This window comes from Puma concolor, chromosome B3 (genome assembly GCF_028749965.1).
Source record: "Puma concolor isolate L17-30 chromosome B3, mPumCon1.1.hap2, whole genome shotgun sequence".
In the NCBI taxonomy this organism is placed as follows: Eukaryota; Metazoa; Chordata; class Mammalia; order Carnivora; family Felidae; genus Puma; species Puma concolor.
The window spans coordinates 111,206,491-111,222,329 of record NC_141672.1 but is presented as its reverse complement, the minus strand read 5'-3'; the positions used below and the strand labels follow the sequence as shown (position 1 = coordinate 111,222,329).

The following is a 15,839-nucleotide window of genomic DNA, read 5'->3' as shown; positions in this document are numbered from 1 at the left end:
AGCTAGAGAAAAAATTAATGCAAATAAATTAGAGCAAAGTCTGCCCTCTGCTGCAGTTCAGTGGTTTCCACCCAGTCAGGTTTTTAGTTGAAATAGCTCAGCACTAACAAATCAATCTCAAGTCATTAAAAAAAATTTTTTTTGTAATACTGAAAAACAATATTAGTGCCTACATAATAGATTAAAGCAATTACACTATTATTATTTTAGGACACTGTAAATTTCTAGTACTGATGTATTTTTGTTACCAAATGGCATTTATAAAATAATAATGATGCTGAAATATATATGAATCGTGTAAAGTATGTCATTCCAGGGAGCCAGCTAAGTTGGTCATTGATAATTTAAAATTCTTCCTTGTTCTGCTTAAATAAGGGCCGAAGCAGTTATATTTTCACAAAAACACAGAAGTTCTTATTTAGTAACTAATAAAAACCTAGTTTTTGTTTACCCTGAATTTTTGGCCAGTACCTCCTAAACCCATTCAGTATTAGTGCTTAGCCTTGGCAACCTTTATTTTTTAAGCCTCACTTAAACCCTCGCCTTGAATAGCACTGACCAAAGCCATGGCATTCTTGTATTCTTCTTTCCTGGCCCAGGTTGGTGTCTGATTTAGAACTGATCAAGCCAGTATCAGAACTTGACTTTTACAAAAATGTATCTACAACTCAAGGTTTATATTTCTAAAAATTCCCTCCACGAGCATCTCCTTTCTTCTAATAACAAGATGATATATATTTAAATAAAAGCTTCTTTTAAAAGTCTATCTTCTCGTCCCTCTTAGTCTTATAATGAAAACAATGCTTTTCATTTCTGATACCACTTTCCACTTATTCCCCAGATAATAGAATAGACAGTCTTGACACAAATGTAAAATGTTGGCTTCATTCACTGCCAGATTCAGTAAATGAAGATTTGAGGCTATAGGGGAGAAATCCTTAGAATTTAGAAAAGCTACCCAACTAAATTAATTAAAAATGTCATTTTTTAACTCAAGTTGACTCCACTATAAATCTGTTCTTTAAAACAAAACATGTAATTGCCCCCTGCAAAGTAGATTAGAAATCCACACTTTTTCCTTGTAGGGGGGAAAAAAAAGCAAAAAAATAAACACTTTTATCAACATCCTCTGATAAACATTCCAAAGAGTCATTTGCGTGAAAGTATTTACTGTACCTAAGATGTCACACAGCCTCCCCAGCTGCATGTTCTGCTTTGTGTTGAAGTCGGCAATATTTTGTCGCACAGGCTGGGAATATCCTAAAAGACAAACAGGGTGTCGAAACGCAGAAAGAGCAAGTCAGTATGGCAAAATGGCACACTAGGATTTCCAAGTGTCACAGTCCACATTTCCAGGAAAGAATTTTCTCTGCAGCATCCTGCAGACACAATCTAACTCCTGACACTGAGATCCTTGCTTCTCAGGGGATTAAGCATTATTCTGGAAGATGTGCTAAGCAGCATATTCTGCAAGAGAAGAGTTCATATTTTTCAACACCAGCAAAATCACCGGGAATCAAGATCAGAAAAACATGAGGAAAATTTCTGACATTTAACGTGAAGGTTCAAAACAACATTGAAGAAAATTATTGCTCAGGGTTTAAAACAAAAACAAAAACAAAACTATGTTGGCTCTTTTAACTTGTGCTTTCTGTGGAGCATTTTGAAGATGTGTCCCCAGAATCATTCTAAACTGACACACAGATTTCAGAGACACCCCTTGCTGTCAGGAATATGTGTTTAAGTAATTCTGAATACTTAAGAAATATGCTTCTGCTCACCGGGTCAAAAGAAATTTGAACCTTTTAAAGGGCAATAAAGGTTAATGCAGTTACTTTGTCAGCACTAATAAAAGTTCTGTGGCTGGCCTTCATGTTCCCTGGAAACAGAGCAGGAGAAAATTGCGTATGGATTACTGTTGTCCAAAAATCTTTCACAAAAGATGCAATGGTGGCAACACTTTGTGCTGGCATTTCAGGGGTTAAGAAAATAAGTGGCTCAAAACATGAACTTAAAAGGCGTGCGTACTCACAGGCAGGTATAATTGCTTATATGAAATTCAGCAACTGTAGGTGCAACTTTTTTTTTTTTTAAGTAAAATTGCTTTTCACATTTTGAAGAGATGCTTCAATGCCTCCTTGTGGTTAGTGAGCCCAAACACATGTTTCAAGTGAAGCTGCTATAGATAAAGTGATTTTAAATATTCTCTCTTTGAGTTGTGACACAGATTTCCTTTTCGGCATAAGGAAAACTATAGCAATTCAGGCAACAGGGCTTCAGATCAAATGCACTCTGATAATTGGCTCTTTGCTTTGATGTCAGTGTTTAAACACTAGACAATGTCTGGAAATTAAATGAGTGTACAATTCATCTTAAAGTCTCCCATTTGCTTTATGCAGATGAACTTAAGAACTAAAGAGGCAGAAGGACAAACTAGGTGACTTATTTTTGAAAAATTATTTATTTCTGAAGTAGTTTCGGGAACTTCATTCCACATATGAAAGTTAATACAGACTGCTGCAAACAATGCTGTCTTGATGTGTGATCGTTTTAACTTATTGTAGGATTTTGCATATTGTATAATTCTGTTGATATTCAGATAACTGTTTAGGAAGATGTATTGTGAGTAACTCCTATATCAAAACTATAAGAAGGCAGGAAAAATGCCTAAAGGATAAAGTATGAATAAGAAAAGTGCCTGAGAGCATTCCATGAATGCATTTCCTTTCAGAAGTAAAGATAAAAGGCAGTGTGAGATGTCTCATTAAGATGATGTCCAATTTAAAATATAAAGGATGTCTGATCACTTTGTTGCCGCGTGTGCAGCATGTGAGTGAGTAAGTCTGTGTTGCAACCAAGAGCTGGAGGTCAGTTTTCCAACAAATGACTTGGTACCTCTGTTACCATTGATCAGAATGTGTAATAAAATGTCTATGAAAAATTATGATAGAACCGGTTACCAATTCACCTGTTTCAAAGAACTGAAAGCAATCTCAGAACGTTGTTATAGAGGATCATATGAAGTAACAGATATGAAGACATTTTGTAAATGCTGTGTAAACATAAGGTATTTTGATGTTATGGGGGATAGACATACTTCTAAAGCCTATAACAACGGCAACAACAAATCCTGTGACAAGCAAGAGACCATTCTACATGGACAAGATACAATGTAATGACTGTTGCCATCCCCAGAGCAGAAGTTGGGAGTCAATTTTTTTTAAGTCAGATTTATAATTACGTCTTTAAAAAAACTAAAAAAAAAATTTTTTTTAATGTTTATTTATTTTTGAAGGAGAGAGAGAGACAGAGTGTGAGTGGGGGAGGGGCAGAGAGAGACACACAGAATCTGAAGCAGGCCCCAGGCTCTGAGCTGTCAGCACAGAGCCCGACGTGGGGCTCGAACTCACAAACTGCGAGATCATGACCTGAGCTGAAGTCGGACGCTCAACCAACTGAGCCACCCAGGCACCCCGTTTTTAAAAAAAATTTTATGTTTATTTATTTTTGAGAGAGAGAGAGAGAGAGAGAGAGCGAGCGGGAGAGGAGCAGAGAGAGAGCACAGCACAGAATCTGAAGCAGGCTCCAGGCTCTGAGATGTCAGCACAGAGCCCAATGTGGGGCTCAAACTTATGAACTGCCAAATCATGGCCTGAGCCAAAGTCAGATGCTCAACTGATTGAGCCACCCAGGCACCCCTATCCTTATGTCTTGTACACCCACAGAGTACATGTGTTGACACCTGGGTGAAAAACCCTCATTGATGCTGATAGTGCATATATTAAATACAATAGTGACTTAACCAGTGGCTATCAGCAAGGATGCTGTGGCATTGGGGCGCTCAGCAGACCTGCTTGGAGGTGATGAAACATGACACTTGAGAATATAATCTACGGAGACATGGTACTTCAAAGGTCACTGGGGGAGCCTTGAGACACCATCTACTTCAACCCTGTCATGTTACAGATAAGGAAATTCAGTTTAAGTGTCTTGCCTCTTGTCCAAGATCATATATACCTGCACATTACTATACAGTTTGGACAGGACATATTTAGGTCTTGCAGAAATGTGGTTGCATAAAAGAAGAAAGAAGGCAACACTCATCAGGTGGGAGCAGAGATCTCCAGAAGGGATAAAGTCTTTGCCTCTTCTCTCACTTTTATTTCTAATTGTTGCTCCAGGCAGAAAATGGCCCTCCAGAGATGTCCATGTCCTCATCCCTGGAACTTGTGAATACGTTAGGTTACATGGCAAAGGGGAAATCAAGCTGCAAATGGAATTAAGCTTGCTAATCAGCTGACCTTGAAATAAGGGGATTGTCCTGGATTATTTGGTTAGATCCAATGTAATCACAAAAATTCTTAAAAGTAGAAGAGGGAAACAGGAGAGGAGAGAGTCAGAGAAGGTGTGACCATAGAAGAAAGGCACAGAGAGATGTTTGTTGCTGGTGTTAAAGACGGAAGAAGGAGGCCAACAGCTCTCTTCATTCACTCCTTTGTGGGTAGCTTCTAGAAGCTGGAAAGGGGAAGGAAACAGATTCTCCCACAGAGCCTCTAGAATGGAACACATCCTACCAACACCTTGATTTAGCCCCTCTCGGACTTCTGAACAAAGAACTATTACTTTAAGGGAATACTTTTTTATTGTTTAAGCCGCTTAGCTTGTGGGAACTTGTTAGACAGTGACAGGAAATGAATACGTTGCCTCCCTTTCAACTTTTATAAAATGGGTTCTCTGATCTGGAGAATTTGGGGGAGATCAGAGAATGGTGAGTGGGACCTCTAGCCTTTTCTGGGTCCTCATCATCGCAGGAGGCAACAGCACTGGCATAACGGGGAACTCTCTCTTCCTTATCACTTTAGAGAGGGACCCAGCCTCCTTCCGTATGGCCATCCTCTTTGACAGAGTGTTCCGTCATTTCTCAAAATGTTATGCCTCTGCTTCACTCCAGAGGAGGATACCTGAGAGACACCTCTTTGAAGTTACCCGACTACTTTTGGTCTATTGAGCCAAGGACGCTCATCAGTGGTTCCTGGCCATCAGCCCTCCACCTTCACCCCTTCGTTCGTCTCCTCTCCCTTCCCTATCCCCACTCCTGCACAAACTCCTATCAGATGATGCTAATGGCCTCTTTGCACCCAGGGAACTGGCTCTGCTGGTGTTGGCCTTTCTTCCACAGAAACCACAGAAACCCATGAGTGAGGCCGTGCTCAGTGACTGTGCCTCCTTGGGACCGGTGTGTGCCTCTGTGACAGGCCTCTACCGTTGCACTAGAGCACATACTCTTGAACAGCCTGCTTATCACCCTGTGGTTGACTCCTAGTTCCTTTTGTCTCCAAGTCATATTCCTTCCAGGGTCCCCGAGGCAGAGAAGGGGTTAGCAATGGACTTCTAGTTACCAAGTGGTCATTTATCTAATCACCCTGGCCTGAGATGGTAGTCAGCCGTACCTCAATTTGATGGACTGGAGCAGAAGTTCTCAACCTTTTCCCCATTTTGAAACACGTGCTCTGTGATGTTCACATGCATCACACACTCCTACAGGCATACATCAGGTGACAACAGCAGTAGTGATAACTCCATCCCTTTCTCTTCCATTCAAGAAAGCATATTTAGGGGTGCCTGGGTGGCACAGTCGGTTAAGCGTCCGACTTCAGCCAGGTCACGATCTCGCGGTCCGTGGGTTCGAGCCCCGCGTCGGGCGCTGGGCTGATGGCTCGGAGCCTGGAGCCTGTTTCCGATTCTGTGTCTCCCTCTCTCTCTGCCCCTCCCCCGTTCATGCTCTGTCTCTCTCTGTCCCAAAAATAAATAAACATTGAAAAAAAAATTAAAAAAAAAAAAAAGAAAGCATACTTGGATGCGAGCTGAGCAAAAGTGACATTGTTATAGAGATAATCCTGAATTACTCCAGTTCATAAAGAAAAGTTAACATCCAGCTTTGGTAGTGTAACTGTAAAAATTTCAGGGAACATGTGACATATGTCACAATCAATTATCCATTAGCATACTGCAGTCATCCAGAGAAATGTGATCTAGACATTATGGTTATACCCAGGTTTTAATTACTTGTGCAAGTGTGAGAGCGCAAGCTACTGAGATAAGAGATTAACGTACAGTGAGAGCCTAGCTGGTTATTTATATGTATGTAGTATATCCAGTGCCAGATTGATGAAAATAAAACTGAGCATTGTCTTGGGGGGACCGCTAAGGGGGATTAGGTAATTTTGTGATGGTGACATAGAAAACATAGGAGGTGCTTAAATATTTGTTGAGTGTCGAAAACATTCTCAAACTAACCTGGCCAGATGGATTCTGTGTGGTTCTGAAAGTCTCCTGTTTAAAAGAGTGAAGACTTTCTCTTGTTCGAACTTTTTATCAACGGCTTTATCAGTGGAGGGCCAGCATTGCATGCAGCTAAAGCCAGTGATGTCCAAAGCCTGGTCTAGAGACCATGGAAGGTCTTGAGACCCTTTCAGTGGTTCTGGAAGGTCAAAACTATTTTCCAAATAATACTGAGATGATGGTTACCTTGTTCAGTCTTGTCCTCTCACAAAATACAAAAAAAGTATTGATACAATTTCAAATTCCACATTGTAACTCACATAAAAATTACCATTCACTGTTGAGTTTTGGTATAAAATCAAAGCAGAATATACACAATTATCTGAAAAGGCTATAAAACATATAAAATAGTCTTCCCTTTTCCAAATACTTATCAGCGTAGGGCCAGATTTTCTTCATATGCTTCAGTCAAAACAACATATTGCAACAGATGAATACAGAAATAGATATGAGAATCCAACTATGTTCTATTAAGAGATTTGCAAACTTGTTAACTAGTGCAACTCTTCTCATTGAGTTTTTTTGTTTGGGAAAATAAAGGCTTTGTTTAACAAAATTATGTTATTTAGGTTACATTGGTGATGGATTTCTTATTGTTACTCGAAAGTAAATTAAATATTTTTAAATATTCTCAGTCTTGGTTTCTAGTGTGGTATTGATGCATATAACTTATGTAACCAGTGCTTTTTAGGGTTCTCAATAGTTGTTACGAGTGTAAGTTTGAGGGCTGCTGAGCAAACATTTTAATATTTTTTTCATGAGAATGAAGGCAATGGCAAAGAGTATAGTTTTATCTTAGTATATACAAGACCCTTTTCAGAGCATATCCTAATAGTACTCCATTTCACGAAAAGCTCATGAGCCAGTGTTACTGACTGACACTCAGTTCAATGCTGTTTCTGTACTTCACGGTACAACATCAGATAGCTCAAGGCCAACTGTGTGATTTAATATTACAGGGTCATGGGGCCAACTCTGGTCCAACCAATGAATGAGTGTTGATTTGGATTAGTTGGATGAATACAATGTGTTTTCATTTTAATTCAGGCTGTAAAGGAATTTTGAAAGTCGAAGTGTACTTTGTTCCTGATCTCAAATGCTGTGTGTATTTTGGGGAACTGTTTTCTGGGAGACCTCGGCGGTACATCTGTGTCAAGCACCAACTGTAGCAATACCATAGCTGAACTGTGGTTCCCATAACTACCTGCCAAAATATACATTGAAGACCATGAAGATTTGATTGAAAGTCCTAATTTCCTAGCCCTGAGGTGAAAGGAGCAGAACCCATCATGTCTTTGAGGTGTCCACTCAAAAAAACAAAACCTTAAGAAACTAGAAGGACGCCAGCGTGCTTGGAGGCATAGTAAAAATGTGATTTCAGCTATAATGCTCTTAGCTGTGGTCCTCTACCCTGCCCCTGTTCACAAAAGGAAGCGACCCCTAGTTCTTATCTTTCGATAGAAGGGAGTGGAGTTAGGGATCTACTGTCTCATGACAATTTGGGGTAGGGTCAGTTGTACACAAAAGTAAGTTCTATCTTTTAGGCTTCCATGACAGTGCAGATCAGCAGAAAGATGTTGTTTTTTCACGAGACTCACAAAAACAGAATCCACAACTTTATGGAAGGGGAGTATCTCGGAGACCACGAATTGTGTTTGCTCCAAGGATACATTGCTGAAGTGATTCACAGAGAGGAAAAAATGAAGCCGAACTATATAGATTCCTTTTAGCCATTAAATCACTTGGCGATGAAATAAAAGATTACATAGAGAAAAGAGAAAAATCCCACCTCAATAATTCCCTGTTTTTCTTTTAAAGGAGGGAGAGAAGTGAGAGAGGAAAATCATCACGGGGGGGTTTACTTGGCTGGAGGTGCCTCATACCTGCTCACGGCATCAGAGCTGCATACGTGGCACATCTCATTTAATGTCAATAGATTTTAAAATGCCACTGAGTTTAAGTGTAGCACCAAATGATACACTGTAATAAAGGAGCACAGGGGTTAAATTAAAAGTGGAGGAAGTAACTCAGCCAAAGAAACTGGAAGCAGAATGAGTTTGTAGGTTTTATTTAGACCTCTGATTTTTCTAGAGGAATTAGGATTCTTTGTTGCAGTTCTTTCTCATTTGACAGATAGATTTTGCTTAAAATAGACCCTAGTATTCTATTCCTGCTATAAATCATAGTAGATTATTTTGTTATATTATTGTATTTCATTGTATTTCATTAATAAAAATGATAAAAATATCTAATATCCAATTAAGAGATTAGCCTATATACTATGGAAAGACTGAGGTGTTGTGTTTTTTTTTTATCATCTTAGGAAATTACAAGGCTGATCAGTTTCTTCGGACAGTTAACCAAAGCATCCCACCTCTCCTGTCTGTTAAAAATAGCTAAAACTTTTTGTTACATATAGGAATACTAGTCAAAGTATAGAACAGTCAATTAAGTTTTATTATTTATGTATTTAAGATTATTTATTTATTTGAGAGAGAGAAAGAGTGAATGCAAGAGGGAGAGGGACAGAGTGGCAGGGAGAGACAGAATCTTGAGCAGGCTCCATGCCCAACTCAGGGCTTCATGTCACCACCACGAGATCATGATCTGAGCCGAAATCAAGAGTCGGATGCTTAACCGACTGAGCCACCCAGGTGCCCCTATTTATTTACTTATTTTTAAAGATTTTATTTTTAAGTAATCTCTACACCCAATGTGGGCCTCGAACTCACGAGTCCGAGATCAAGAGTTGCATATTCTTCCAACTGAGACTGCTAAGCACCCCTCAATCAAATTTCTTAGCTCCTCCTTTCAAAGGGGTTAGTCTGGGGGCGCCTGGGTGGCTCAGTTGGTTAAGCGTCTGACTTCAGCTCAGGTCACGATCTCACGGTCCGCGAGTTCGAGCCCCGCGTCGGGCTCTGGGCTGATGGCTCAGAGCCTGGAGCCTGCTTCCGATTCTGTGTTTCCCTCTCTCTCTGCCCCTCCCCCGTTCATGCTGTGTCTCTCTCTGTCTCAAAAATAAATAAACGTTAAAAAAAAAAATTAAAAAAAAAAAAGAAACAATTTAAAAAAAAGGGGTTAGTCTGCAATATGTAATTATCTTAATGTTCATATTATCAAGCCACAGACTTGAAAATACTTGATAAATATTTTGTGGTCAAAAACATTACCGAAAGGCCAGCCTTCATGTGATCATTGGTTTGGAGAATGCAATTATTCTTGTGGGTGCAAAACTGCCTAAACAACCAAATACTTATAACTGCAATGTACTGTACAGTTATCAGCTACTAATATTTAATTTTGAGGGTTCAAACAAGTTAGTGCAACCCCAAGTGGCTAGCAACACGGTGTAATTATTTCTAGGGCTAACACTACACCAGAATTGATTGCAAATTTCCTATGGAAAGAGCAAAAGGGGACAAGGCTGTAACTTGTATTAAATGCCTACCTGAATCTTATATGCCTACCAACTGATTTTGACTAGTGATTCCCTCCCACCTCTGAAAACAAAATTACTACATTGAATAGATTTGGTAGAGGGGCATGTGTTTAGAGAAAAATGGTCTTCACTTTTATTTACTTTTGTTTTCATGAACTGTATAGGTAAGTCCTTGGAGCAGGAGACAAAGTGGCCATGTTGCAACTAGCTAAAATCTTCAAGTATTCACAGGGAAAGTGGGGTTCACAAAAAGGTACACCATAATCATTCTAAACCTTCTAAAGAAAGGTTTGAGAATTACATCTGTGGAATAAATTCAAAGTGACAGGTTAACGTTATTTAAACTTAATTTAATAGCCACAGGTCATTTTATAAAACCTAAAGCATTAAATGTAGAAACAAATACTATTTGATCAGAGCCCAAGTATTCTTCTCATGTGAAAGTGTGTGATTGGGCTTTTTAAATGCTTAGTTGAAAAAAATATACGTGATTGTTCTTATCTCTCAGAAGATGCATGATTAGCATTTTTTTAAAAAATGGGCTATTGGGGCACCTGGATGGCTCAGCCGGTTAAGCATCGGACTCTTGATTTCGGCTCAGGTCATGGTCTCATGGTTCGTGGACTCGGGCCCCACACTGGGCTCTATGCTGACAGCATGGAGCCTGCTTGGGTTTCTCTCTCCCTCTCTCTCTGCCCCTCCCCTGCTTGCACTCTGTCTTTCAAAAATAAATAAATAAACATTATTCTATTTTTTGACATTTTATTTATTTTTGAGAGACAGAGAGAGAGAAAGCACGTATGGGGAGGGGCAGAGAGAGAGGGAGACACAGAATCTGAAGCAGGCTCCAGGCTCTGAGCTGCCAGCACAGAGTCTGATGCAGGGCTTGAACTCACCAACTGCAAGATCATGCCCTGAGCTGAAAGCTGGATGCTTAATCAACTCAGCCACCAAGGAGCCCCAATAAATAAACTTTAAAATGGGTTATTCTGTTTGGTGCTTCAGCTCAGGTCATGATCTCGCGGCTCATGAGTTCAAGCCCCATATTGGGCTCTGTGCTGACAGCTCATGGAGTCTGCTTCAGATTCTGTGTCTCCCTCTCTCTCTGTCCCCTCCCACCCCTTCCATGCTCTGTCTCCGTCTCTCTCTCTCTCAAAAATAAATAAAAACATTCAAAAAAAAGTTTTAAAAAATGGGTTATGTTGTTAACAAACAAAAATTACTATAATAGGAAAGACTTTCAGATTTATTATGTGTTTATTTAAACTGAGAATATGTCTTCTAGAAGAAAACTAGTTTTTATTTTATTTTTTTTTACATTTATTTATTTTTGAGAGAGAAAGAGACAGAGCGTGAGCAGGGGAGGGGCAGAGAGAGAGGGAGACACAGAATCTGAAGCAGCTCCAGGCTCTGAGCTGTCAGCACAGAGCCTGACACGGGGCTCGAACCCACAAATTGGGAGATCATGACCTGAGCTGAAGTCGCTGTAGTTTCAGGCACCCTGAAAGCTAGTTTTAATATCATATCTAAAATAATGCAATTCAAGTTTTTGACTAGGTTATTTTCTACCTAATCTATATGCAGCAAACCCTTTTGGAGTTTTAAAATGTTTTCATTTAAAATTATTTTTTATTACCCAGTTTAGATTATTGCTCATTATTTTCAAAATTTTACCACTTTGGATGAGGCTCTTTTCTATCAGACTTCTCTGCAGGGCTGATTGCATCGGGGGTTTGAAGGGTCAGAGGTGGAGGGAAGGAGTTTGTGGAAATCGTGACTGTAATACCTTCATGCTGTCAACATTGCAAAGTAGGGGGCTTGTTCTATTTCTCGGGGTTTTTTAAAGTGTATTTATTAATTTTGAGAGAGAGAGAGAGGGAGAGCACATGTGTGCGAGCTGGGGAGGGCACAGAAAGAAGGAGACAGAGAATCCTAAGCAGGCTGTGTGCCGTCAGCACAGAGCCCCATGTGGGGCTTGGTCCCACAAACCATGAGATCATGACCTGAACAGAAAGCAGGAATCAGATGCTCAACCAACTGAGCCATCCATGTGCCCTTATTTCTGGTTTTGAATAAAACAGAAAACACAACAAAATTTCCCACGTAATATCAGGTCAGGTCCACAGTTGCAGAAGCGAAAGGCTCTTGCACCTTATTCCAAGGACTCAAGTCTGTTAATTGTGTCTGCAATTAGCCTCTCTGGTTGTAATCAGTTACAAGTGCAATTTCTGAGTGTGAACTAATTTTGTGTGCAAAACTAGTCCCACCAAAACAAAAGCCCAAGTTGGAATGAAATTCAGATCTGTTTTACCTCACTTACATCCTGAGAAGGAACTAATTTCTTCTGCGAGCCATAAAAAGACCCAAACTAAAAGACTGCAACTGAAGTACCTTCTTAACTTTTCTGGGAGTACTTAGATGTAAGTACTCTAGATTCTAGGAAAGTTTGCATTACTTTATTACTACTAATATCTCCCTAAGTTAAAAGATAATTATATTTATATAATAATTAAAAAAATTTTTTTTGCTTTTTGTATTACTGTTAAAATGCGTTAAATGCTCTATACTGTACATAGGTACACAAACACATATACTCACACAGGAGCACAAATAAATTACAACCTAGAATTCTACTACAATAGATTACTTAATGCATCGCTCTACTTAAAAGGCCTTAACAAAGAGCCAGTAGTATATACGATGCAGATGTGATGAGTTTTGCTGTTTGTCAAAACTCCCAAGTCCGCTTAGGACATTTGGCCTCACCCAGGAAATTTTTAACACACCAGGTAGGTTAAAAAGCAAGACAAAACAAAAATAAGGAGGCAGACCACCCCACACCTTTTGACAGCAGCTCATGTTTTAAAGGAACTTCCCGTGCAGATTTCTGAGATTCCCAATGTCGTTTTGGCATACCTATCTTACCACTGTGTTGCAGACAACAGCTTTTAAGTTCCCCAATTCATAAATGTAATTAAATAATTACATTAGTGCTAATTAACATGAAACTGCAGATTATTTAAGCGCAAAAAACACTATTCAACTTCTTAATTATTCTTGTTCACACAGCATTTCCTTTTGCTCAGGCGCCCTAGGTGCAAATAAAGCATCCCATCTGCTCGTAATTAGAACTAAATAATTTCAGAGAATGTAGCTTATCATTTTGACTGCACATTTGATTAAAAACAGTGTACAAGCAATATCCTGGCTTATTGGCGTAACAGCAACAACACACGCAAGCCTGTGTTCTTCTATCATTAAAGAAGATCGAAAACATTATCTGTTATTTCAGGGGGAAAAAATACAACTTTTTAGTTCATTTCATACAGATGAAAGCGAATTACAGCAAATCACCTCTCCACTGAATAGCAGCCCCCACATAATGACTTTATTTGCTTAATCCCCAAATTAAACGCCGTTTCGAGCGAGGGCCCTGTGTTATTACTCTCATCATGTCGAGAACATTTTCCTGCCGAGACCAATTTGAATAAAACAAGGGGCCTTCCTTGAACTCAATCAAGGAGCCATAATGTGGTGGGTAATAGAGGTTGCTGATAGATTTGCAGGCAAAAGTGTTATACCTAATGATGGGATATGGATAATAGTCCTCCTGGAGGTCCTGATGCGATTCCAGTTGGCTGCCAGATGCTAAAAATCAAGAAGAGCATTGATCAGTGACAGGAAGCTGTAGTGGATTCATCTAGTCAAACTTCAGCTGTTTTTCCACTGTACAGTTAAGCCAGGCATAAATTATATTAATTGATTTAATTACATACTTAAAACATCTTCCCCAATTAATTTAATTAGGTGGCTACATGATGCTACTGGCAGGGGAAGATTAGAGGCAGCTCACTTAATTAACAGAATATGAATGAAAAAAAGAGAAAGCAAACATAAATGAAATTGTGAGCACTAATTAAAAGGCTGTCTGCAAACTTAAATACTTTCTGACAAAGTGGTGACAGCAATGTAGACAAGAGAGGATTTTTTTTTTCCTAGCAAATTGAAGTGCCAGAAGGTATATATAGGGAGAAAAGGTAGTGCAGTTAAAACATTGATTTTCTGACAGAGCTACCATAGTCAAAGTGAAGGGACTTTTTTTCTATAGAAAAAATTGCAATAGATTTTACAGGTGCAAAAGCCAGCTTCCTGGTTAGGGCTAAAATATGATGTACAAACACACATAGGGTTTGTGCATCATACACGGGGAGGAGCGGAAGGCGAGAGAGAGAGGCTGAGGGGGAGGGTAGTTGGAGAGAGAAAGGGAAGATGAAGAGACAACTTACTGCAATCGCTCAAGCAAGAAATGTTTAGAAAAAGAGGTCTGCCTTAACAGCTGGCAGCCTTGTGTACCTTGGCTCGAATACGGAAATTCTCCAGGTGTCTTTCACGTGATTCCTGCAGGATCTTCTTCACTCGGGTCTTATGGCAATGTAAGAGCCACGCGATGGCAATCACACCTGAAGCCCACTTCTGCTGGCGATAAATGAAGAAAATTTGTCTCGCTTTGAAGCATTTCCATGTGGCTTGGATCTTGATGGCAGCCTCTGACTTTCCATCTTGGCCCTTGTACCTTTGGCCCGGAAGATTTAACATCATTTGGATGTGAACTGGGTTCTCTACCAGTGAGAGAAAGTCATATCTGGTAAGTTTATTCTTCAGCTCAAACTCTGGAAGGAAGGCTACCAAATTGTTTCCTTTTATTTTAACTTCTGGTATTGCATAGTCCCTGAGAAACTTCTTGATGTGTTCCAAGAGAGAAAAAATACTTCCCCAGGATAAATTAAAATGTTCCTTGAATGCTGAGAAGTCCGGGGCTGTCGTGTCTATGACACCATTAGAAATAGAGAAGTCATACTCCCATGGTGATTGCACAGCTCTAGAAGATATTGTGACTTTCATGGCCTGTAGAAAGAAAGTGTCACCAGAGATGAAATATAATTGTGACCTTTTCAAATGAGTTGTCAAGACACACACTGTCACATCATCATTCATTACTCAATGCTAGGAAGAGATGGATCCTAGTTTTGACTTACAAACATGTCATAATAGGAAAGTCTGGCCAGGATTTTTCATGAAACGCATCAACAGAAGAATATCTTAGAGGTTACTTAAAGCTATTAAATTTTTGGGGACACCTGGGTGGCTCAGTCGGTTAAGCATCTGACTTTGGCTCAGGTCATGATCTCGCTGTTTGTGAGTTTGAGCCCCGCGTTGGGCTCTGTGCTGACAGCTCAGAGCCTGGAGCCTGCTTCAGATTCTGTGTCTTCCTTTCTCTCTGCCCCTCCCCTACTCATTCTCTCTCTCTCTCTCTGTCTCTCAAAGAAATAAACATTAACTTTTTTTTAAAGCTATTAAGTTGTTTTTTTTTTTTAATTTTTTTTTTCAACGTTTTTATTTATTTTTGGGACAGAGAGAGACAGAGCATGAACGGGGGAGGGGCAGAGAGAGAGGGAGACACAGAATCGGAAACAGGCTCCAGGCTCCGAGCCATCAGCCCAGAGCCTGACGCGGGGCTCGAACTCACGGACCGCGAGATCGTGACCTGGCTGAAGCCGGACGCTTAACCGACTGCGCCACCCAGGCGCCCCTAAAGCTATTAAGTTTTTTATACAAGTGTTACAAAATTGTTTAAAGAAACCGATCATATAAAAGTTATGCATTTAGTTTAATTTGATATGGTCAGCCAACCCATAGTCTCTGCGATTTACATTTTGTACACATTCATGAGTGGAATCATATTCCTGCTTTCTTGTTCGTCTGTTATCCACCAGTCCTGAAAAGCAGGGTGGAATCTTTCTTTGCAGTCTTGACTATAACTTCAAATGTGTGCATCAAGCTGTCCTGCCTCTTCTGACTTTCTAACGGGTCGTCACTTTCCAACATTTACAGTTCTTTTGCCACCTTCTGTTAGGATCCAGGAGGGTTTTTTTTTGTTTGTTTGTTTTGTTTTTTTTTGTTTTTTTTTTTTTTTACAAGGAGTGTTATGCTGTGTGTGTTCACCCTTGCCACTCTCTAGGTTTCTCTTGACATTTGTTATTTTCAACTTAAATCTCGT

The 15,839-nt window shown here is 39.8% G+C and overlaps 1 protein-coding gene and 1 long non-coding RNA gene across 5 annotated transcripts in view; one reads left to right on the top strand and one right to left on the bottom strand.

Moving 5' to 3' along the window:
* Nucleotides 1-15,839, bottom strand: part of IQCH (IQ motif containing H) — a 218,586-nt gene that overhangs the window by 93,256 nt on the left and 109,491 nt on the right. For all 4 annotated transcript variants that reach the window (XM_025918866.2, XM_086711018.1, XM_025918865.2 and 1 more), the window contains 3 exons: nt 14,135-14,686; nt 13,363-13,429; nt 1,177-1,260 (listed from right to left, as the gene is read on the bottom strand). In XM_025918866.2, the coding sequence (XP_025774651.2) occupies nt 1,177-1,260; nt 13,363-13,429; nt 14,135-14,686 (703 nt within the window). The remainder of the gene's footprint in view (nt 1-1,176; nt 1,261-13,362; nt 13,430-14,134; nt 14,687-15,839) is intronic.
* The window catches only part of LOC147580286 (uncharacterized), a 135,310-nt gene that overhangs the window by 113,160 nt on the left and 6,311 nt on the right, over nt 1-15,839 (top strand). Inside the window, exon 5 of the long non-coding RNA XR_015252735.1 lies at nt 14,186-14,430. This is a non-coding gene — a long non-coding RNA (uncharacterized LOC147580286). The remainder of the gene's footprint in view (nt 1-14,185; nt 14,431-15,839) is intronic.